The 25066-nt window shown below is 43.3% G+C and overlaps 1 protein-coding gene across 1 annotated transcript; it reads left to right on the plus strand.

Annotated features, from left to right (window-relative positions):
- The first annotated feature begins 745 nt into the window (after positions 1 to 745).
- Positions 746 to 16919, plus strand: LOC147894678 (callose synthase 10-like). The gene is made up of 3 exons (XM_087385355.1): positions 746 to 941; positions 16422 to 16519; positions 16731 to 16919. Exons 1-3 carry the CDS (start codon positions 746 to 748, stop codon positions 16917 to 16919), a joined length of 483 nt encoding a protein of 160 aa, XP_087241481.1.
- The last annotated feature ends 8147 nt before the right edge of the window (positions 16920 to 25066 follow it).

A 25066-nucleotide genomic window follows, 5' to 3' on the forward strand; every position in this document is an offset into this window, starting at 1 on the left:
AAGACATAAGGCTTGCCAAAGAATGCTGACCTAGTTGGCATGACTCAAACCAACATCCAATCCAAGAAATGAACCACCTTGGAGCACCTTTAGGAAGCTTGAGTGTAGTATTGCTTTGGAAAGTACATGAAAGAGGCACAATGTATTCTATGTTTTTTGTTAGACACATGAGAGAGAGAGAGAGAGAGAGAGAGAGAGAGAGAGAGAGAGAGAGATGATCGCATTAAAGTTTCCTTGAGACCTTTCAAGATCTATGGGATTGATAACCACTATTAACTATTAAAGTCTGCTTGAGACCTTTCAAGATCTATGGGACAATAACCACTATCAGTTGATAGTGGTTCTTTTACATTCGAAGAATTGAAAAGAAATCTTTACAAAACTCGCTATGTTGTAAGTGTTTACTTAGCTAACTAGTAGGATGCCTTTACTACTGTGCTGAGGTGATATAACAAAGACAAACTTGTGCTTTCCTCAATGAGCCACCGAGAGGGAAACGTGTGCGTTAATTCATGAGCCACCGAGAGGGAGTGAAGAGACGAGGGGCTAACAAAGGCAAATGTGTGCTTTACTCGAGGGAAGACGTGAGAATACGGGAAAGAAAGGGAAAGGGCAAAGGGCTCAAAAAAAGAGGAAAAAAGAGATTTTGTGGTTTACGCCACCAACTGGAGTGTGTACAATCAAGTAGTGGCTGCTCTTGCCACCCTGCGTTGCTCCCTTAACACAACGCCAACGCCAATTGTCCATGGCTCACTCTCGTAAAGCTCTCGCCAATTGGACTCGCCTCGTCCTCTCTGCTCTCTCCCCCCCCTCCCCTCGCCCCAGCACTCGCCTCCCCGACTCCATCCCCCCCTCCCTCGCCCTCCGCCTCTCCGACATCGATACCATCCTCCAAGTCGCCGATGACATCCAATATGAAAACCCAAACGTCTCCCGCATCCGTATGCTCTCTCTCTCTCTCGCTCGCTCGCTCGCTCGCTCGCTCCCCCTCCCAGAAAACATATATTTCTGCTGCCAACAAGTTCATCCTGGCGGCAGAAATCGTGATCCTACGCATTAAAATGGAACTTACCGCGTTAAAAGATATACAATGCGTCTCTCTCTCTCTCTCTCTCTCTCTCTCTCTCTCTCTCTCTGTGGCTGTTGCTGCATGCTTTGACGCTCCCTCCAAGAATCTTCAAATTTATGGATCGAGCTTGATGTAATTCCTGAAACGTTAATTACTACAAAGTCTATCATCTTTAAGCTCTGAGCTTTACATTGTTTAGATAGGGAATGCTTGCAGTCCGTGGGTTGGAACTACGAAGTTAATTATCTTTAAGCTCTGACCTTTACATTGTTTAGATAGGGGATGCTTGAAGACCGTGGCTTGGAAGGCCTTATCTGATGTAATGAGTCAATAGGCTCTAAGAACTTCCGACATTTCTTTAGATAAAGCGAATAGACAAGGTTTGATCAGTTTTGAATTCATCGTCTAGCGTTATCTCTAGAGTAACGACTGATCAGTAGCAGTATATGTCGTGTCTAATATGACGTACTGAATATCGAGAAGAAATTTGACTCAAGCATCTCACGTTGACTTCTTCCACTTGATAAGTGTGTGCAAGGCATCTCTGCACATCGATAGATTGGGACCATAACCAGATGACGGCATTGAGAGAAATCTACCAACTATGAGCAAAACGGTCAGGAGGATATCAACTGAAAATACCGATTCAGACACTTTTAAATCCTTATATACACCAAGTTTAAAATATGTTTCTAGATATCGATCTTCTAGGTTAGTCAATTACCACATGGTTTCATTCGATATTGTAAAATGTGAAATATCTACTCGTCTCTGTTAGACCTATATGAAGATGCCTGGGACAAGTGAACTCAAGATTACATGGCTACTTCAAGAGACCATTCATGACTTTTTAAACTCCATCCATTCTACGTTCGAACAGACTTGCCACCATAAGGTCTCAGTTCTGTTCCTGTCTCACTAACAGGCAGTGAGAAAATGATACCACGTTCTTGGCTATTGCTTTCTTTGAAACACTGTCCTAGGAGCATTCTGAATTGGGGTGGGAAAAGGTCACTCTGTTATAAATTGATATTCTCATGTCTTTTTGCTTCCATTATCAGCACATGTTATGCAACATTCTTTTGGTACGTCTTGGATGCTCCATGACATGTTCAGCACAACAACGTGATTCATGACATTGTGATGACATAGTGCTGATGAGCTCCTTCTCGACATAGGCATGGAAAAATTTTCTACCCTTTTAGGTCCAGTATGCTAATCAGACTCCTCCTGAGATAATTGTATCTTAGCCATCACGGTCATGAACTTGTCTAGAATGGCAGCCAAACGAGCAAAAATGGTATTGCAAAACAAAGCCCATTTAGAGAGCTTCAGAAGTCATCAGGCTCACTATGTACAGAAAAGATTAGTGGAGTGTTCCACGTGATATAATCTCAATTAAATGGCCGGCTATACATGTTATATAGCGAATGGATTGTTGCATGACCTATTTCTACTCGCACAGCTGTACAAACAGTATGACACACCCACAAAATCTTCCGTATGCAAGAAAGTACAGCTTGTATGGCACGCTTAGATATCTATTTTTCTACATAGTCTGAAGCTGTACAGTTGCTGGTGTAGAAAGTGTGCAGGTCATCAAGAATATTGAGGTGACATCTACATTCACATGCCAACGAGTGTCCTTTCCATCTTTCCCACTTTAATTCAGATGGACCAATACTTCAAAGGGGGATCCCAATTGAGGTGGTGTTGCATTTCAAATCTGTCATGTATGTAGGTGAATGTAAATGAGAGGCATGAGTGCCCACTGCTCCAAAAGGTTTGTGCATGGAGAGTTCCACCCGTCTAAAATTCTGAAGAATCATTCCCTGCACATAGTAATAATAAGGGAGCCCAATGGATGTAGTGTTGTGTCTCAAATTTGTTTTTGAATGTAGGTGTTTATAAATAATAGGTATGATCAGTCAGTGCTTCAAATGGTTTGTGCATGAAGAGTCCACCCTGATTTAGTGAGGAAGCACACCTTGCACATAAAAAGAATCAAGTCTTGTACATGTGTTCATTGAATGAACGGATATGTCACTCTTTGATAAACAGATGTGCCTCCTGAGAGGGCCACATTTTGTCATGGAGAGCCTTGACATCACATGAAGTCTCACAGTTATTATAGCATTTTTCACAGTAGCTTGGGCTGTCTCTAGTGTCTCATTCATCAGATAGGTGGAAGGATTGACTCTTCAAGGTAACCTTTGATGAACTTGCTATAAAATGAAGCCCACATCAGCTTCAAATGAAATTCCCTCTTAATCTGACCTTCCCACTTAATCTAATTAACAATGAAAGAGCACTCACTCAGCTTGGCCTGACATGTAAGATGAGTTACTTTTCTGCTTTATGAAGAGGTTCCATTGCAGGTATGGCTAGAGGTCTTGCCCACAGAGTCAATGGGATAGATGCAGGCACTTCCTAGGCTGCTAGAGGCATACAGAGAGTCAAGACTTTCCTTGGGGGTTAATTTTGTGGCACATTCTTCGAACCTTCAGGGTGCATGACGAGGTCTAGTGCATTGCCTTTACTGATGCTGCCTCTTGTTGCGTGTATTTCTCACTTTTGTGTTCAACAACCCACAAGTTCATGTCGGGTAAACAATGGCGCCAAAAGGGAGCCCTTTGCTGCCAGCATGCTGGCACATAAACATTGAGTATCCCTAGTGAGAGATCCTCAAGCTGGATACCCATTGACACTGCCAGACCCCCAACAAAACTCCCCCTGATCATAGACCTCTAATCGAGGGTCTACCAAATAGAAATGATACTCTCCCGCTCCATCTTACCGTTGGGGACACACAGGACTGCAGCCTAGGATACATCTCATAATGTCCCTCATGATAGACTGCCCATTAGTCTGCTTTCCTGACTTGCCTTACTTTTGGTTAGTTTAGTGGATCTTTGTTTGAGCTGGGTCGGAGTGAGCTCCTTAGATACCCATATCTTTGTGCCCTTCAACTTGTGGGCTTGTCGAAGAATCTTTACCTTTGCAACCTTGTCATTAAGAAAGACTTGTACATGTGTTCCCTTTTGATTGATATTCAATATGTCATCTTGATCCCATTCAACTTGTGGTATTTTCTCCTTGAGGCAATCGATTGTGTCTTCTATGTACTCTCCTTCGCCAAGACAGCCATCCAGTAATCCCTCCATGCATAGGATTAGGGTGTTATTTACTCTAGATTCCTGCCTTTTCACATCCACATAGAGGTTAGCTTTGTTCACCTTGTTGAATTCAGCAATCATCTCTTGTTTTGTTGACCTCACCTGAGTGGTGATGATTTCTTGAACCATAGAAACAAGTTGTGGTGCTGGTGGAGATGTGTTATATTTGTGTCGTAGCCTCTTTGAAGACTTCATGCTTTCCATTGAAGCTTGAGCTCTCATATTTCTTGTTGCATATACTAAATCCGTTCTTATGGATCTGAAATAGTTTTCTATCTCTAATGTCTTGGTGTATGGGGTGGGTATCAGGGCAGCAGCAATGGCTGAGTAGGAAAAACTATTGGTTGGGGTTGAGGTAGCAAAGCTTCCAATTTTGAGGTAACTTCAATATGGCTGAGTTGCCTTCTAATCAAAAAGGGGGTAGAGTTGGTGGCATTCACCCTCTGGAGAGGGCAGCCTTGGATGCCTTCTTGTTTTTTATAAATGGTAGAGATGCTTGATTGATGATGCCTTTCACACTCAAACTCAGTCTCTCCTGTTCTCATGGTCGAACAGGAGACAACGGATGCCTATACATGCACGGATTGATAGATTCTATGTTGATGATTGGGCTCTCGATAGAGATGGGTCGGTATGCATTGCCACTGGTGTTTCTACTTTAGACCACATTCCAATATTACTCATGATTTATGAGCCTCACTTGAAGGGACACTCTGCTAGCATTACGATACCAGATGCCTTTTATGCAGAGGCAGCTTTGCATATATATGCAAGGTGGAGTGCTATCTCCTTCATTTATGGCTATAGCCCTGATTGATATTAGCAACTTTTATCATTTGGTCACCAGTACTAGTAGATAGGAGATTGGTATTCGCCAGCAGTTGGCATCCTTGCAGAGGAAAGAGCAGAAAAGGCCCACTGATGCTTGGATTCATGAGCGCCTTGCTGGAGCAAGGGCTCATTTGTAGATATTGCTTAATCAGAGAGCATAGTACGCCTTTCATGCCCCGGAGTCATTCTGGACACAGATGGGGGGTAGAGTCAATAAACACTTCTTCTCTACTCTTGGACCCATACATAGTAGAGAGAGTGTTTCACAGCTCATTGACTCAGCTGGGATCTTACATACAGATCCAGATGTCGTACTACGCATAGCTTCATATTATTATGCTTCCCTTCTCACAGCAGATTTTGATACTCAGACTAGAGATGATGCTAGACATATTATTTTGCAGAATATTCCCTTGTTGGTGAAAAAAGATATGCGTAGAACACACTAAAACACACTTAACCTGACTAACATCATGCACGCGAGTCATTTTGGACTCAGATGGGAGGTAGAGTCAATAAACAAATTTTTAAATACTCTGGGTCCCCACATAGTAGGAAAGTGTATCATAGCTTATTGACTCAAACGGTGTTTTGCAAACAGAACCTTATGCCATCATGCGCATAGCTACAGATTTTTACACCTCACTTCTCACAGTAGATCCAGACACATAGGCCAGAGATGATGCTAGATATGCTATATGACAATGTATTCCCATATTGGTGAAGCCAGCTATGCAGGTTTGACTTGACGCACCTTTTGCCAACATAGAGTTCAGGGCTGCGCTCTTGCCCTTCATAAGGGTAAGTTCCTGTGTTCTGATGGGCTTTCTCTCTGGATGCACCTTTCACCAACACAGAGTTCATGAATGCCCTTTTGGCCCTTCACAAGGGCAAGTGCCCAGGTTCAAATGGAGTTTCTCCCTCATTCTTTGTTGCTTTTTGGGATGTGATACCTCAGCCCTGCAGGGCGTTTGGAACTCGGATAAGATGCTTAAAGGGAGGTTGCAAAAATTTAGTATCCCAGTGGAGGCCTATCACACTCCTAAGCACGTGTTACAAAATCTTGGCCAAAGCAATAAGCCTTACTTCCCAATCTTATTCATGACATGTAGATTAGTTTTGTGCATGGCAGAAGCATCTTTGATAATATCTTCTCATTATGGAAGGCTTCACAGTGGGCCATGCACAGTGGCCAGAGGCTCGCCATTCTACTCCTAAACTTTGAGAAAGCTTATGACAAAGCAGATTGTGGCTTTCTAGGGGCACTCTTCTTTGCTTTGGCTTTACAGATGCATGGATCAAAGGGAATTTCTCTTTATATAAATCAGCCCACTCCCAGGTTGGCTTGGGCATCTCTTTGCAATACAATAATTTGCTCCGGTGTTGGATAGTATAAGGAGAAAGCTCCTTTTTTGGGGCTCTGCAAAGCTTGACCTTGCCTTCAGAGTAGTCGTGGTCAACCAAGTCCTTTTGGCCACGGCATGTTTGTGTGTTCTTCCTGGTGCCACTCAAGGGAGTGCATCACTCACCTTAAGAGGCAGATAAGGAGTTTTATATGGAGTGGACTTGACGGCACAAATGATGTTATAGCCAGAGCTACGTGGGAGACTCTCATTCTCCCAACTTTGGAAGGGGGTCTCAATATAATTGATCCAGATTTATAGTGTAGGGCCTTGCTTTGCAAGATGATTGCGAGGGGACTTATGCATGGACAGGAACCGTGGAAGGAATTTTCATTTGCAGCATATAGTCCGTCTTCGGGAGGAGAATGGATAGTACCAGATGGATTTTCACTTCAGCCCATCTCACATCTCCTTCCTCCCCTCTCATGGCAACTATCCTAAAAGCATGGGTCAGCTGCAAGAGTAGTCTTCGGAGGGTTCCCCGTTCCTCTCGCGAAGATTTGATAGTTAGCCACTCATGTGGAACAACAGCATTTTGGCTAAGCATGGTAGACCACTGGGCGCCTCTCATTACATGCAGTGGTCCAATTGGGAGAGGGGACCTGCCTCCACTGTGGGTGCCTGGAAAGCTTTCAAAAAGCTTCCAAAGGATAGGAAAGCTCAGATGATTAGTCATCTCAAAGGGAGTGCAGGCAGAATTCAGTAGATCGATGCAGGCTTGCTAGAGGATTGGATGTGGACACAGATGACATGCATATCACTTGCTCCACTTGGATTGCTGCATTCTCTAGTATGGGCATTTCACTTCAGGTTATTGCAGTGCGAGATGCACATGAGTATGCCCTAGTTCTTGATGTGCTTTTGGGAGGTGGGCTGTCTAGATCTTCAGATCACATCTTGCTAGAGAGAGCATTTCAGCTGGTCATTATTGTAGGCTATGTGGAGATTGGTTTTGACCTTCAGTGGTACGTAGATCCTGACCCTCTTCTCATTTCCCTGGGATCTTGGAGACTATGGCTTTATGGAGGTGTACCCATAAAGTTCCTGAATGGGACCCAGGAGAGTGGGAGTGGATTGATGAAGGGCACTGAGAGAGGAGCCTCTCCTTCTTTCGTTACACGGTTAGTAATGCCAGGAGATCTCAGCTCAATTGAAGAGATTGGATGCCCTCCAGAGCTCTTCATTGGGATGCCTTTCATATTTTGCGATCTGCAGAAAAGCTTTAAAGCAGACTCTGGAAATCCCACAGGAATAGAACAATCACTCCCTTTTTTGGCTTTCCATTCATGGTGGGATTGCAGTGAACCTGTGGAGATCCAGGTTTGGGGCTGATCCTTCTTGCCCCGTTGTTGCCATGCTGTTGTGGAGACTATTTAGCATTGTTTATGGGATTGCAGATAGGCAGGGGTTATATGGATGGGGGTTGCCAGGATTTTCAGTTCTTTTGCACATTTCCCCTTCTTCATGACTTGGGGCTTAGTTGCTTGCCTTTCCCTTTTAGAGCCTCAAGTCTTCTTTGAGAGGCATGACTCATCATGTGCTATAGCTATCAGATGACACTTGATTGAGCCATGTTCTCTGAACGATGTTCTTGCCTCACACTGTGCATACCTCGGTGGACTCTTCTTGGGAGATACTAGTGAGTATATCAGCGTGGCATATATGGAGAGCCAAGTGCAGAGAGGCATTGGATTGATCCAAGGTTCACTCCTCTCAGACTGGCCAGTATATGGATAGACACTATACCTACACTAATGGCCATCTGGACGGGCATGTAGGGGTCCTCTCGAGTAGCTTCTGCTAGGAGGGTTGCTTTCCTCAAGGAATGGAGGGACTTTCCCTTCTTCTCTGAGTCTTCCACAAGGTTGAGATCGCATTTTCAGCCTCAACCTTGGTCATTTTGTACCTCTTCTTGAGGATTTTTTTTCATGCATGCCATGATGTATTACCACATTGAGCTTGCTCTAGGGAGTTTTATTCATACTTAATGGAAGTCCATTCTTGTGAAAAAAAGGTTTCCATTTTGGGAATTCCAGAGTCCTGCAATAAATGGCGCATTACTATCTCCTTGTCCAGGATTTCCTCATCCTGCTTAAGGGAAGTCTCAACCCAATAATGTTGGCCTGAGATCTCAAAAATTAGTTACTTCAGCCATGAATAAGTATAAGAAAGGGGCAAGAAGGCATCCGTATGGGATTGATAAAAAAACATGAACTCTATCTCCCCTTGTCCCTCCGATAAGCACCTTGTTGTGGGGTGACCTGTACAAAGAGAGCCCTCTGAATCAAGCATCTAAAAGGACAAAAGTGTAGAAGGGTACCCTCAAAGAAACCCCAATCTACTCTATCATAAGCTTTCTCAAAATGCAAGAGTAGAATAGCTAACCCCCATGCTTTGACCATACACAAATCTTGTTTTACTTATGCTAGAATAGCTTGCCAAATTCTTTGTCTGCCATCATTCGTGGTAGGTGTGTCAGGATTTGCAAAAGGAAGGGAGGTGTAAAAATCAGTAGCAATACATAAGATGGCATTAGGAGCTAACTATAAATCCCATCAAAGTCGACAAGATGAGAAGCACTTTCTCTACCATGTCTTGGGCAAAAAGTAGAGAAGTGTTTATTGACTCTTCCTCCTATCCGAGTTCAAAATAACTATCGTGCATGAAAGGTGCATACCTTGTTGTAGCAAGGATCTCTTGAATCCAAGCCTCTGTATGTTGTTTCCGCTCTTTGCTATGTATGGCTGTTAACTATTGGTGTAGGCCAACCTCCCTTCTAAAAATCTAATGTCTCTTGGTAATAGCGATTGAATGATAAAAATTACTAATACCAAATGGGTTGCTGACAGAAGTAAAGGAGAAGGCACTCCGCCTTGATAGCGAGAGATGGACCCAATGATGCCTTGCTCTACATACAAGGCATCCAAGATCTTGATACTGGTAGAGAAGGATCTCACGCAAGGAAAAATCACTGGAAAGTGATCTAAGGTGGAAACCCTAGTCAAATGCATGCAGAACGACCTATATCTAATGTCCAATCATCAACATAAAGTCTGTCAATCCATGTGTAAATAGGCATCTGACATCTCCTTTTCAACCACGAGAAGAGAAGCAAACGAGGTAGAGTGTGAAAGGCATCATTTGTCCAAAATGTCTACCACATAACTGAAAAAGAAAGCATCCCAAGCTGCAAAGTCAGTGCCACCTTTCCTTCCCCCATTTTTGTTTAAAGGAAGCTCCGCCACATAGAAGTTGCCTCTAGGTGGGGCCCAAAAAAGTTCCTTCCACCAAAAAGAACACCCTCTCTAGTATTGGGGACATAGGTTGAGAAGACCAACCTTATGTCCTATAAGAAGTAAAATCCATTATGCTCTAGAGAGTAATGATACCATGTCGAACCACAAGGGGGAGAAAGGAATCTGAAACTGAAAATGCATGTTCCTTCCCTAATGCCAAAGGCAGGAGACCTAAAGTGTGACCAAAAAGCTGTTTACTTGACTTTGCACAATCTTTCATATCCAGCTTGCAATAAAACCCCCAGTAACACCTAGATGAAGCTGATTATGAATCATCTTCCTTTGGCAACAACGAGGAATACCACCAAGGCCCTAAATATTCCAACTAACAATCCTCATCCGGCGGGAGGAAGTAGACTAGAAAACCTTACCCAACCTAGTGGCGAGGGAGGAAAGTCCACAGGGGAAAGGATCCCCACACCTATGGAAGTAAATGCTCCAATATGGCATAAACTCTACCTTTCCAAAATCAGCCAAAGGAGAGAAAGAGTTCCTTTGAACCAAGCACGGCACCAGAGATCATAAAACCCCTGCCTGCAAGAAGCCACCACATGCAAATGAGAGACTCATTTCAGCAAAATATCCTCTCTAAGGCTCTCCTCTGCATATAACGCATTTGGAATTCTTAATACTAGCAGAGCGGTCCTCTCATGAGGCTCAAAATTCATAGGAACCACTGGAAAGTAATTCAAAGTGGTAACCCTTGGTGCAATGCATATTGAACCTCCTTTGTCATGTACCCAATCATCAACATGTAATCTATCTATCCATGCATGGATGGGCATTTGCAACTAACTATTCGACCAAGAAAACTGGAGTAAGTGTGGCAACGTGTGAAAGGCATCATCTGTCCAAGCATCTTTGCCATTGTACTGAAAAAGAAATGCATCCCAAGCTTCTCTCTCTTGAGAATGAATGCCACCTTCTCTCCCCCCCTTTTTTCCTGAATGGAACTCCACCATGTTAAAGTCACCTCCAATTATCCATGACTTTGCAGTGGGGCTCCAAGAGAGGAGTTCCTTCCAGAAAAGGACACATCCCCTTTGTTGGAGGCATAGAGGTTGAGAACACGATCCTTATATCCAGAAATTAATAGACTAATCCATTGTTCTCTGGAGAGCATAATGACACAGTATTTGATTACAAGGGGAATAAAAGAGTCTAAAGCTGAAATGCATGTTCCCCCTGTGTCCAAGACACAAGACCAAAAAGTATGACTCAAAAGTAATTTACCTGACTGTGAGCAATCTCTGGCATCTAGTTTGTGTTCTTGTAGAAAAAGTATATCAATGGAACCACCAGTGGCACCTAGATGAAGCTGATTGCGAATCAACTACCTGCGACAATGGTGCAGCACACCATCGAGGAACTAAATGTTCTAACTAACTATGTCCTCATTGGTAGGAGGAAGTAGGATGGAACACCTTACCCAGACCTGGTGGTAGAAACAAACCCTCCGAGATGGTAGACCTCCTTGCATATGCGTGGGCGAGGGTAGGGGAGTCGTCAAGGGAAAAATCCCCATGAGATTCCTTGTCGATAGGGTATCCAATAACTGTGTCCTTAGTAATAGAGGGAATAAAACCCTCCTCACCATAGTCTGCCAAGGCAAAAAAAGAGCTCTTGTGAAAGATATTTGGTGCCAAAGTGCATGAAACCCTTGTACTCAAAGAAGGTGATCAGGCAAAAGACACCCATTTCCCTTCCTCAATGAAGGGAGTCTAGAAAGAGGAAAAAGAAGGGGATGCTCTGATGAGGCACCACGGCCTTGAAGAAGATGCCTCGAAGAAAATTTGCAAGAGAAGCATCGTTGGTCCTAACCAAGAATAAATCAAGTATAACTGGGAAAATAATCCGGATGTGTGGGAGGAGGCACAACTAGATGTGGAATCAATGGTACAAAACAAGGATGTGATTGTGTTGGAAGATGTGGAACAAGTGAAGGAACGTAAGATTGGGAAAATCGGGTGAATTATTTGAAAGGACAAAAAAATGATTGTAGGAATTAAATATTAGCATGTATACTCATTGCTACATAGGCTTGCAGACAAGCGTTCATTCCTCATCTTGTGCTTAGTTCTCTAGCTGAGCAGAAGAGATCGAACAACGAAAAGAAAAGAAGGAAGGCCTCTTATGTTGCTCAAGTAATCTTGAAGGTCTGAAAAATAAATTAGGTTTCTTAGTAGCAATCCAAAAGCTCTTGAATCTTACATAGTACCTAATCTAATTATTTTCTCATGCTTACTGATAAGGTCCTTATCAATTTGCAAAGTGATTGTTATAAGCCTGTCTTTGTCAGTGAAGTCTGCTCTTATATTAGGGTATGGCGAGTTCTTATTTTTTTCATATGTACCATAATGATGTAAAATTAATCCTTCAAATATGACCCTTTTCTTATTCATAATTATGTCCTTTATCATTATAATTTGCAACTCAAAAGTTTCTCTCTTTTGTGACTTGCCACTTGCCATTGTACGATTGTTTTCGTTCCTACACTTGTCCTCCAGTAGTTGACATTTGAGAAGCTTATTTATTAATACTGGCTATTGGTCTTTTCTTTGACATGCTCGATAACTACCTCTCAATAGTAGTAGACATCACTTTGTTATTGGCAAATAAACTTTACCTACAATCAAATATCAGCATTGTCTGCAGAAGATACATATAAGTTGTAGTGCATTTAGCAAGTAGTTACTGTGCATTGTTGAGATTAGGGGAAAAAGTGTAACCACAGTTGACGCTAAATCAAAGATTGCAGGAACAAAGAGTAGATGAAAAATAGAACCTAATGAAAGTAATAGTAAATCATTTTAAACAAGTGCACATCCACATAAAACCATAATTTGCACGTCAAAAAAATTTTATTGTCTCTAGAAATTATACAAGCCAAGCTTTTTACATAGTTCTATGCCTTGTTAATCATCATTATCCTCACAAAATGGCAATGCCAAGAGTGTAGTCACTGGTACTTCTTTCTAATTGCACTCTTATTATCGATAGGATATTGACTAGTACCGTTTAGTCCTATCATTTTCTAGGCATGGTAGGCTGGCTGGAACCAGCCCTACCGCTGGTAATCCCCGCCATGTTGTGCCTCTGCCAGGCCCTTCTCCAATGCCGTACAGTTTCGTACACCCTGCTGATGTCATCGTGCCTTGCTGCAGTCCGTACGCCTGCTCTGCTATTCCGTCTCGCCAGGTCAGACCCAGGGCTTCATGCCCCTGCCATCTCTCCTGCACAAGGTCTCTTGTGCTGTCCACATGACAGCTCATGTGCTGCCCATGTGGCAGCCCCATTATCTCCAGGTCTACATCCCCCATGCTCTCCTCATATGGGGGCTTACAGATGGGGAGGTGACTTCCTTGCGCACTTATTACCAATATGACCCCCTTTACCCATGCCAACCCACCATGTATGAATTCCTTGCACGCTTATTTCCCAATATGATCCCCATTACACATGCCATTGAAAAATTTCTAGAAGGCTAGGAAAGTGCAAAAAAAGCCATAATTATTTTTTTCAAAGAGGTAAATGGATCTAAATAATTAAACAACTTATCAAGATCTAGCACAAACTTAAGCCCATAATTAATGAAATACTTTGCATACTAGTTTTCCAATTCTATCCCATTCATCTCTGTCGTAATGATCCTAGATATGTGAAAAATCATTCAGAAAGGCTAGAAAAGTGTGGGAGAAGACCATATCTAGTTGTTATGGTGAAGCACATATATTTTGATCCACCTTTCCATAATCTCAAACCCATCATGTATGAATGCATTGCACATTTTATTCTCCTTCCACTTGAATGCATTGCACATTTTATTCTCCTTCCACTACTTGAGAAGGATCTATAGCATTACTAATCCCAACAGGATTGAGAATGCTAAAAGGCCCACTATGGACGGGATCTAGGGTGGATGAGGCCCCCTCTTGATTTGTATGTGGTGGAGAAGCCACTCTCACTCTAACCGGAACCCAGTATTGGCCAATAGTAGGTACGGGAAGTGCAGCTGGTGCTGGATGATGAGGTAGTGCCGAAGGTGCGCTTTGTTGAGTACGAGAGGGAGCCTCACTAGAAACTTTCTTATGTATTTTCTTCTTCTTTGGGCAATCACTGGCAAAATGTCCAAAGATCATGCATTTCCGACACAAGTCCTGCCTGCATACTATCTCAACTCTCTGCTTAAAAAGAGAGCCGTTCGAGAGTTGGAGCATGATGTGATCATAAAAAATGTTAGGGTCAGAGACAATGACCCTAACTCTAGACACTCATCCGATCTAATCGCCTCTGGTGCTAGAGATGAAAGAGCAAGGAAGGGGGGGTCTCAGTCACCACTCCAAATGTAGCTCCGATCGTGGGAAGGAGTCCATGTCTTTTTGCAACTGTAACATCTCGTCTTTTGAGAAAATACATGTTCTGGCGGCTGGTGGAACTGGACGAGGATTGATTGGATGGGTTGCCATTTGTCGATCAAAGGTGGAAGGCCAATACAAACCAAAGATAGATCCGTCCATCAATATGAGAAGATTGAATGGGAAAAGGAGTTCTAAGGGAAGGTAAACTAAGGGAATTTAAGGGAATCTAAGGGAAAACTAAGGGAGGGTGCTGAGGGGGAGGGGGAGGGAGAGGGCTGGACTGGCAATCCTGAACAACTGGGGTAAGGAAAGGAGCTGTTCAATGCAAAAATCTGTAGCTGAGAATGGAGCTGAAAGTCGAGTTGATAATGTGCTGAACCTATGAGAGATTGGAGCATGAGAATGCAGAGGATTGAGCTGCTAAACCTTGAACCAAGAGCTGGTATTTTTCCTAGAGATGAAGCAAGAATGTGCACCATCTTGGGGATGTTTGTGACAAAGAAAGTAAATCCAGAAGTGAAAAATGACAACTTGGTAAGAGCTTCTTGCAGCAGGCGCATCAGCTTCGGGGGCTGATTGTGGCGCAGCAAGAAAGTCCAGGAGGGTCAAAATGACAACTTGAAGAGCTGCTTGCAGGGGCACTGTTGTACTCAAAGTCTCCGGGACTCCCACCAAGAGTCACACCTGGGTCACATCATGGTCACCTTAGCAACATGCCAAGTTGTTAGACCTTGGTCATACCTAGTCACATCGTGTTCACATATGTTCACATCTTGGTCACTCTGAAACAAACATGGACATGACTTGACATGGTCATGACTTGGACATGACTTGACATGGACATGACTTGACATGGACATGATTTGACATGACTTGGACATGACATGACTTGGACATGACTTGACTTGGACATGACTTGACATGGACATGACTTGACAGTACATGACTTATAGAGGACCTGGACATGACTTGGATATGACAGAAGCAATACATGACTGAAGAATGCCAAACTTCAACCTCGATCCACCATGGTCAAAGTTGATCAGAGGGAAGTAGAGGGAAGTACTAGCGCAATGGTACACCGGGTACACCTGTTGGTGCACATGGGAAGCAGTCCAGCAGAGTGCACAGGCGCAGGCGGTACTCGTTGGTGCACATGGGAAGCAGTCCAACAATTAAGAGGTATAGATGGTGCACCAACCCTCGCAACCGACTAGTGTCAGGAGCGCATGGAATAGACAGGAGAACACATGGAGCACGGGATTCACTGGCCCAAGACAGGCTGGAGTATTGCAGAAGCCATCAAGGGCGAAGCGCCCCACAAACGGTGGAATGGCTAAGGATGCAGGAAGACATCCAAAAGAAAGAAGGAAAGGAGATTTGCAGCGGGGGGAGCAGAGGAGGAGAAGGTGAAGAGGGGGAAACGGGAAAAATGGAGGGACCTTCTAGGAGGGGCAGGAGGCGAGAGTGAAGGAGTGAGAGGCTAGATTTAAGAGCTCGCCTCGTGTGTATCTTCTCTTGGTGTATCAGTCATCTTGCTTTCTAATGAACTATGCTACTCCCCATCTCTGCCCGCTTCTCTAAGATCTCTTCCCCTTGTGTTCTCATCCCCTCCTCTCCCTTCACCTGGTACAACGGACCCTGTGTCATGTGGTTGAAGTTCTTTTCCATTCATGTCGAGGGTTGGCTTTTATGATGTTGTTCCGCTTTGGTCTTCTTCTTGCTCACATCACTTCAGCACTTGTACCACTTGCACATAGTTGACACCATCAACTAGCACTCGCCTACGTACCATCAGTGACACCTATGGCATGTCTTACTTGCTTCTCGCACTAGTGGCCCTAGGCCTCCGGTAATACTTCCAGAAGTGTTAGGAAACCCCCCCAAGACAGCAGGCACGATGCTCAGATGAGAGCCACCCTTTTCCAGGTTGGGATGGACGGAAAAATGCTGCAATATCAGCCCTTTAATTTGCTTCAAAGAATCAGTCCAGGAGAGGGTAGGAGGCACAAGTAAAGGAGCTGAGGGGGCTGGAGAACCATAAGAGGGGGAAGGAATCCATACGACAGAGAGCTAGGGGGCTGGAGATTCATACAATGGGGATCTGCTGTGTTAATACTATGAATCTTTTGACATTTGGCATATCTTTCAGATTAATGGGATGACAATAGGTGACACTTAAAGAGTCTTTCCTTTGAATACTAATTGGAGCTGTTGTGGTTCATAGGCAGTAAGAATATGTCTGAAACAATTGCAAATTTGATTTGATATCGATTATCTTTTTGCAGTTTGCGAGCATGCATATTCATTATCTCAAATTTTGGACCCCAATAGTGAAGGGAGGGGAGTCCTACAGTTCAAGAGTGGACTCATGACCGTCATAAAGGTAATGGTTTGATATGTTTCTGCTGTAAAGAAAGAACTATCTTTCTTGTTTGACATGGCTGCAAGTTTCTTGGTGGATATTATGGAGTCAAGGACAAAGTCTTCTTCAATGATTTATTCCATTATTGAGGTTCTGCTAGGTGGCATTCCTCTCCTAGCTTAGGCAGACCTAACCATGAGCTGATGTGCTTCTTTTCCCATTCCCATTGCAGCAAAAACTGGCTAAGAAAGATGGTGCATTTCATCGAAGTCAAGACCTTGACAGCTTAATAAAATTTTACAAGAGCTATAAAGAAAAACATCAAGAGGAGGATGGGCAGGCGAGGATACATGCCTTTGATCCAAATGAGTACGTACCCCTTTCAAAATTTGTATACATGTTCTTCAACAGAATTACGTAGCTGATAACATCTCAGGAAAATAAAACTATAATGTTGTGTCTATGGAAAGGCATTAGCAGACATTATTTCTTGTCACACTGAACTTTATTTTCAAAGTCTTAAATTAACAAGTCCTTTAAAATCTTCAGTCAATGCTCACTCATCATTGCTCAGTTGGAGAATAGAAGGCAGGCTTTAAAAGTTACCTTCACCTAGTACACATGCACCTGAGCTTGCACGCACACACACACAAGCCTTCCAAAGATAATATCATACCATTATTGACTTTGATATGTTTGCTTTTGTGTTGGTTAGAATAAGCCAGACACATTTTTTAAAATTTAAGACAAGACAGCTATAGTAATATGGCAAGAAAATTGCCATTAAGGAGATGTTTCTTTACTTTTTTCTTGGCTATAGATCATGGAAAAAGTAATTTGTGGGAAGTTTTGTGATCTATACACATTGGGATATGGTAGGAAAAAATGTTCAGTGTCTTGCGCAGGAAGCATCTGTTCAAAACCACTGCAAGGATGTAAAACAAATCGTGAGCAGTGAGAAAAGGAAAACCTGTTATGCAAACTGCTTGAGTGAATAGTGATTACACATAGCTTCCCTGCTTGTCGACCTACTAGCTCTCTCCCCTCTGTCTTGCCTCAGCCTTGCATTTAGCTTTGCCCTTGCTCATCTGCCTCCGGCTGCCTTTGCACTCAGTCTCACCACCATGTTTTGCAGCTCGTGAGCAGCTCACGGCCTGCTATGTTTTGCACTCGTCTTGCTGTTGTAGCCTTCCCCCCTTCTCTCTACAGCCTAAAGGAACATGGTGGAGCGGGAGAGGGAGAGAGAGAGAGGGTAGGCTCAGGAGAGAGAAGGTAATACTCAAATGGAAACAAAATGAAAGTGAAAGGAAACGGAAATGAGCAATAGACCAAAATGGAAAGACTCACATTGATAAAGCTTCATGTAGAATCCTTGATGTGCGTAGATGTGACACACAAGTACAATCATATATAGGATAGGACACACTTTTTTTGGTAAAATCCAGTGCATTGTATTTATATTGTCATAACTTTACAAGAGGGAAAGTCTCCAAGATGGAGAGTATCCCAAAGATCAGAAGCATAAAAAGAAAAGCTCAATGCAAGAAGCATGTATATCACCCTCATGGCAGGCATCATATAAAGATTGCCGCAATGAGGCTCTAAAAGATTCATATGACTTTTGAAACTGGCGGCCCAAGTATGCCAAATTATGCTCTTCCCAGATTGTCCAAAGAGCCCAATATCTCACCCACGAGAGAAAGAGTGAGTATTGAGATAAAGACCTCCTAAATCTGCCAAATAACCAAAAATGTTTCCCAAATATGTGACTCAGGAAACGGAGGTGAAGATGATCTGAAATTTTCCCAAGGAGGTTCCGAGTAGACGGGCAGTGCCAAAGCAAATGAGGGACAGTCTCTGAAGGAGCGTGACACCGTAAGCAGGTGGGTGGTGCAATGTGACGTTTGGCAAGTGTGATTCCCACTGACAATGTGCCGGTCATGCATCTCCAAAGAAAAAGTTTTTGTTTCAAAGGCATTTTACACCTCCATAATAGTCGGAGATTCTTCCGCCACCATGAAAGGGGCTTTTTGATATGCCACAGAGTATTAGCATATTGATGAATCCAAGGGGCAGGCTGAAGAAGCTTGTAGACTTTGATGGAGGTCAAAACAGGCAGAGGAATAGGATGAGAGCATGTAGCAAAGGGGTACAATTGCCAATCCATAAGCCTGTCTGTGTCAGCCACAGGAGAAATAGGTAGAAAAGGATGCAAGAGATCAGCAATTTTCTTCCATATCAACCTATGATGCATTCCCAATGCATAAGAGGCAGTGGCCTGAGGAAAAGATAAGACATGGCCTTGATCATCTACCACATCATTGATGTATCTAATTCCCAATTTCATGAGATTATATGCCCGAACAGGTTCCTGTAAAGCAAGTGGAATGTCAAAGATGACACTCCAATGAATACTTTCTTTCCTCATTGAGTTTGTCCCCGAGCGATTATCAGGAGCCCATTTGACTTTAGAAAGTACTTGTTTCCAGTCCAGTATCAGAGCAGTAGAGAAAGGGCAGCCAGGAATCTTCCCTACAAATCTCCCAATGACAACCTCCCAATGATCAATAGTCCAATGGCCATAAGCAGTTGTCCTCATGTTGACACACATGGATGCTATCATACAAGTCCATGGCTGTTTTTGACGGAAAAAGGTATGGAGCATAGTCGCCTTCCTTGCAAGTACATGAACATTAAGTCCTCCATGCATCCTAGGAGAGCACACCATTTCCATCTTCAGCAGTCTCAATGCTTTCACAGCAATTTTTGTCCTTCATAAGAGCTCCATAGCTTGAGACATAAAGGCTGAGATATCTCTAGAGGACCAATGTAGCAAAGGCAAAAAGAACTGAACATAAGACATTACAATAGATTGTACTATTCTGAGCCTGACATGAAGTGGCCAAGTAGAAATTTTCCAATATTCCAATTTATGTTGAAGTCTTTGGAAGATCCATTTTAGCTGCTGCTTCCTGGTGATATGCCATCCTATAGGATATCCCAAATGCCTGACTACATCTTTGGAATGCACTATCTGACCTGGCCAGAGAATAGAATGCCAGTCACATTGTTTCAGGGGAAGCAATTTGGATTTGTCAAAGTTGACATGCAATCCCGCTGCTAATCCATACAATGATAATGTGGTCATAAGCATGCGGACTTCCCAGGGAGAGTTCTGTGGCATAAAGAAGGAATCATCAGCATATGCCTGTGCCAAAAAAGATGCAACCCCAGGGATTTTAAGACCAGTCATCTGTCCTGTGCTTGTAAGATGATCAAGATACATCAAGAGGGGATGAGTCGCAATGGCATAGAAAAGAGCACTAAGGGGGCAGCCCTATCTGACTGATCTACCCAATATCCATGACTGAGATAGATGACTTCCGAGAATGCACTGGGAGGTAGAGCCAGAATAAAGCCAAAAAATTGCATTTTCTATCTTGGGACCAAAGCCCAACTTTGTCATGGTTTGAGAGATAAAATCCCATTGAACAGTGTCAAATGCCTTAGTGATATCTACCTGCAATATGAGCACATCTTGATGCGAGTACTTAGCATATTCAATTGCAGTCAATGCATTGGAGATATTGTTATGGATTTATCTTCGCAGCACAAACCCATATGAGATATCTCCCAATATGACATGTGGCACTCACACATAAGACTCTACTAGAACTCCTAGTAGAACACACTAAAACACACTCAACTTGACTTCATGTTCTAACACCCCCCCATGAAGGAAAGGTGAGGGACTACTGGAATGGAACCAAGAACAGAACATGACAATGATGGACTACTAATCTTTGCATCCCCTATAACTCAGAGGCTAAAGTCTGACCGTGTTCAGAGGTTGATCTAATCACTATCATGGCTTGAGACTCAACATGACTCAGAGGCTCACGTCTTAGCATGGCTACATGACCAGCTCATATGTCTAGGAATACACCAATATCCTAGAACTCGGCTAGGCCTGATAAAGGGGCCCTATCAAAGAAATGCATGGCTCCCACAATACATCCCCCTCCTAGCTCCAAAATAGGGTGACTGGAGCCACACACCATAGATAGCAATACATCATTTTAGGAGGACTATCAAAGACATTATTACATTCAAGTTTTAGGGGGACTACCCAGGGCAGAGTATCCATAAACATTAAGCTCATGGACATATTTTAGAAGACATATTCATCATCCTCATCTACCTTCTGAGGGACGGATAGATTTTGGAGATGCATAGTGAGAGAAAAAGTTGGTGTCGGATTGTCATCTTCTTCTTCTTCACTAGTAGCAGCTGCAGCCAAGTTAGCATGCTCCTTGGATTGTTTCTTTTTTTTTCAAGAAAATTACTTCATTAAGTATGAATGAAAACCCACGAGAGCAAGCTTAAATGTGGGAGTACATCATGCAATGCATGAGGAAAAAAACAGCTCAAAGGAGCTAATAAAAAACAAGGCGGAGGCTGAAAATGCCACCTCAACCCTGAGGGAGACTTAGAGAAGAAAGGAGGTTCTCTCCAAACTCTGAAAAAAGTAACTCTCCTAGCAGTGGCTGCTCTAGAGGATCCCTGCATGCTCGCCCATATGGCCATCAAAGTGTGTACTGTGTCGGTCCAAATACTGGCCATAGCCTGGGAAGGGTGAACCTGGATACTCTCCATCGCCTCTATACACTTGGCCTCTCCATCGCCTCTATACACTTGGCTCTCCAAATAAGCCAAGCTGCAATGCTAGCCAGAATCTCCCAAGACGTGTCTACTGAGGCATTAGCAGCTCTCTGAAAGGAGTGAAGGGAACATCCTGGAGGGAACAAGACTCCACTGAGTGTCGCTGTTCAACGAGAGCTGGATCTAGATCCCTACCCGAGCCGCCTCACCACTAGCATTGGAGCTTCCCCAACATGAAGAGCTGCCCCAACGTGGAGACTTGAAACATGAAGACATGGAGCTGCTCTTTCTTTTTGCCCGCCGCGATTTATTGCTCTAGCTCAGCTCTTCGAGGTCATTTGAAGAAGTTGCTCATCCTATGCTAATTTCCACCCCCCATTCGCTGCCTCTTGCCCACGCTGCTTCTGCGTTACTTCCCTTCTGTCTCCTACATACCTTTCTCAGCCGCCCTTTACAGTCGCCATTTGCAGCTTTCTTCTGCCCGCCAAGGTCGCCTTCCCTACTCACTTGCTGCCCACGCTTCTCCTGTTGCCCATACAGCTCTATCCACCAGCGCACATTGACTCCTTGCTGCTGCGTTGTCCCACAACTCCCAGCTCTATCTCCTCGCCATTCAAGCTGCCCACATTTTCACCTCAGTTCTGCCAGTAAAAGCTGCCTGCCGATATCTTCCGATTATTGACCCTCTCAATGGCTGATTAGAATTAAAGTTCCCGAAATGTAACATTTGGGTCTTTTGCAAGACTTATATACATTTGTTTGTGATTTGTACATTTATTCGGGAAGCTTTGCTACACTCAACATTTGTCCTCTGATTTGAGGACCTGGGTAGTCCCCCAAAAATGATTGTAGTTGGTTTTATTTGTGTGTGGCTTCCTACCATTTCATGTTATGAAGCCATGGGGGATGTATTGGAAGGAGTCCTTCCATTGATGAGTTCTCCGTTGTTGAGCCTCTGACCTTGTTGTGCCATGCTCTCCAGCCTCTGAGCCATGCTCTTAGTCTTTTGCATCCATACATGTTGGGCCTCTGAGCCATGCTAGATGAGCCTCTGAGTCTGTTGTACCATGCTCACTAGCCTCTGAGCTTTGCACACTTTCCTATGAGATTGCATAGGCTAATAGTTGGATGTTGTCATGGGTGTGGCTTCTCTCCTCTATTCTCTAACCTTGCCTTCATGGGGGGGTGTTGGAATATGAAGCCAAAGTGAGTCAAAAATGAGTGTACTAGATATCTAGTGGGTGTTTTAGAGTGTAGTGAGTCCTAGACATGCCACGTGTCATATTGGGAGTTATCCCAGATACACTGGCTTTCTAGAGTCTAGTGTCACACTATATAGTATTGTACTTGTTTTGAGTCATTCACATCATTCAACATCAAGCTTTATATCATGTGAGTATTTTGGTTATCATTACCTAGCGCTTGTTCTTTCATTTGCTTTCCATTATGCTTTCCATATTTCCATTCCGTTTCTAGTTAGCTTGGCATTCTCCTACTGCCATGTCTCTTCATTTTGGTACCATAACTGAAGCAGATAAGTTGGATGGACCCAACTATGCTTTGTGGTCATTTCACTCAAGAATATCTTGGTTGAAAAGGGCTCGACATTGTGAATGGTGATGAGGCTAGACCTGCTGGATCTAGTACGAGTGCATCATCCACTTCTGGCACTACCACTCAAGCTTCTACTACCACTCCCACCACGTAGGATCAGAAGAGGTTTGATTGTGGGGATGTCCAAGCGTTGTCTTTGATTTCATTGTCTGTGAAGACACACATTAAGTCCACTATCAAGTCTTGCAAGACTTTAAAGGCAGCTTGGGATAGAGTGAAAAGCATGTGGAATGTGAAGAATGAAGCAAGGAGCATTGCTTTGAATAATAAATAATGTGTCCATGCAAGAAGTTCAAACTATTTCAGCTCATATTACAAAGATTACTGACATTCGAGATGAGCTCGCAGCTATTGATGAGGATATAGAAGACAAGAAATTGGTCTCTATCACCCTCAATAGTTTGGCACCCTCAAATGATACGCTTGTTACTTCCTTGACTATTATGCTCAAGGCTGCTCCACTCAGTTTTCAGGAGTTAGTTGGCTTGCTCTTACAGGAAGAAATGCGGACTTCCAATTCAGCCCGTTCGAGTAAGCAAGCACTAGCCACCCATGGAAAGGGTAAATTTCAGAGAAAGACCAGCCATGCTTATTAGCCAAACAAGGAGGGGAATGCAAACACAAATGCAAGGAATACACATAAAGGTGCAAAGGTGAAGAGAGGCAAATGTAATTATTGCAAGAAGCCTGGTCATTACATTGCAGAGTGCTAGAAAAGGATTGCCAATGAGAAAAAGAGGAAAAGCACGAGTAGTAATTATGTGGCACTAGCTGAAAATGCCAATGCTTCACCATCTCATGCAGAATTTGCACAAGAGGGAAAGGATTATGTGTTTATTGCATTTTAGGATAGCTTTGGTGCTAGGGGGGATTTAGTTGCACATGATGCTTCTCTTGCTTCATCCGGGGATTCTTCATTTGCTGCCATAGATACTTGGTATCTAGATAGTGGTGCATCAAAGCACATGACTCACAAGAAAGAGTGGTTTGAAGAAATCAAACCTGTTCGTGGGGTAGACAGGTTACTTATGCTAATGATGCCTCAGGACATCACAAGAGTGGGAAATGTTCCCATCCTTTTAGATTCAGGAAAGAAAAATTGTATCTGTAATGTCTGGTATGTTCCTGACTTGGGAAAAAATCTTATTTCAGTTCCATGGTCCGTGATCAACACATACTTGTGGAATTTTAGGATGATCAATGCAGGATCAAGGATCCAAAGAAAGGGTATGAGATAGTGGCTACAGGTTCTTATGAGGCCAGCATGGGTTTTTACAAGCATGATGTTCAGCCCTATAATCAGCATGCTATGGCTGCCTCTTCTGCTGCTTAAGGTGATTTATGGCATGCCAGGTTTGGTCATGCACATCACAGAGCTTTGGCATATTTGCATAATCATAATATGGTTGAAGGATCGCCAAAATTACAGCAGCCCGCTCAAGAGGTGTGTGAGGCTTTTGCTGTTGGAAAGTTACATCGCCTACTGTTCCAAAAGGATGGTCCAGGTTCAATAAGAGCATTAAAGGTCTTGCAGATTGTGCATAGTGATGTTTGTGGACCATTGAATGTCGCAACCCATAGAGGGTATCGGTATTTCATCACATTCATTGATGATTATTCAAGGTTCACTTGGCTCTTTCTCATGAAAAGCAAATCTGAAGTGTTCAATTGGTTCAATTGGTTAAGGGGTTCAAAGCATTGGCTGAGAACCAAACCAATTATAGAATTGGAACACTTAATTCTGACAATGGGGGAGAGTATACTTCACATGCTTTTGAAGGGTACTTGAAAGAGCATGGGATAAAGCATCACAAACAGTGCCATACACGCCTCAGCATAATCTGATTGTAGAAGAGGAAGAACAGGACTCTCATGGAGATGACACGGTATATGCTGAAATTTGCGAGATTGCCGAAAGCATTTTGGGGTGAAGCAATTGTTACAGACATCCTGTCAAAAGGAATGCCAATCAGTACCTCTTTGACAGTGGAGGGTGTAAACTATTCCTCGGGATAGTCTGCTAGTTAGTCAATGCTAAAAAATAGTTCTTGATGAACAAGCCTAGTGTCAGGTACATAAAATCCCCACAGCCAAAGCTGGGGAGATTATATGCACAACCCCCTTTTCTCAATCCATGAGGGGGGGCGCGGATATAGTGTCCTGAGCTAAGCAAGGGATAGCCTCTGGTACAGCTGTGGTTGCAACTTGAAGAGGATCAAGAGAGTCACTAGTTGCAATCAAAATAGAAATTTCTTCTCTACTCATTGTCCGAGACATAGTAGAGAGAGTGTC

Source organism: Dipteris shenzhenensis, chromosome 14 (assembly GCF_047967505.1).
Source record: "Dipteris shenzhenensis isolate YYH24624 ecotype China chromosome 14, Dip_SZ_1.0, whole genome shotgun sequence".
In the NCBI taxonomy this organism is placed as follows: domain Eukaryota; kingdom Viridiplantae; phylum Streptophyta; class Polypodiopsida; order Gleicheniales; family Dipteridaceae; genus Dipteris; species Dipteris shenzhenensis.

Coding starts and splice junctions, on each gene's coding strand:
- LOC147894678 (XM_087385355.1), top strand. CDS start 746: ATGGCTCACTCTCGTAAAGCTCTCGCCAATTGGACTCGCCTCGTCCTC. Junction 942..16,421: donor CCCAAACGTCTCCCGCATCC/GTATGCTCTCTC, acceptor ATCTTTTTGCAG/TTTGCGAGCATGCATATTCA. Junction 16,520..16,730: donor GACTCATGACCGTCATAAAG/GTAATGGTTTGA, acceptor TTCCCATTGCAG/CAAAAACTGGCTAAGAAAGA.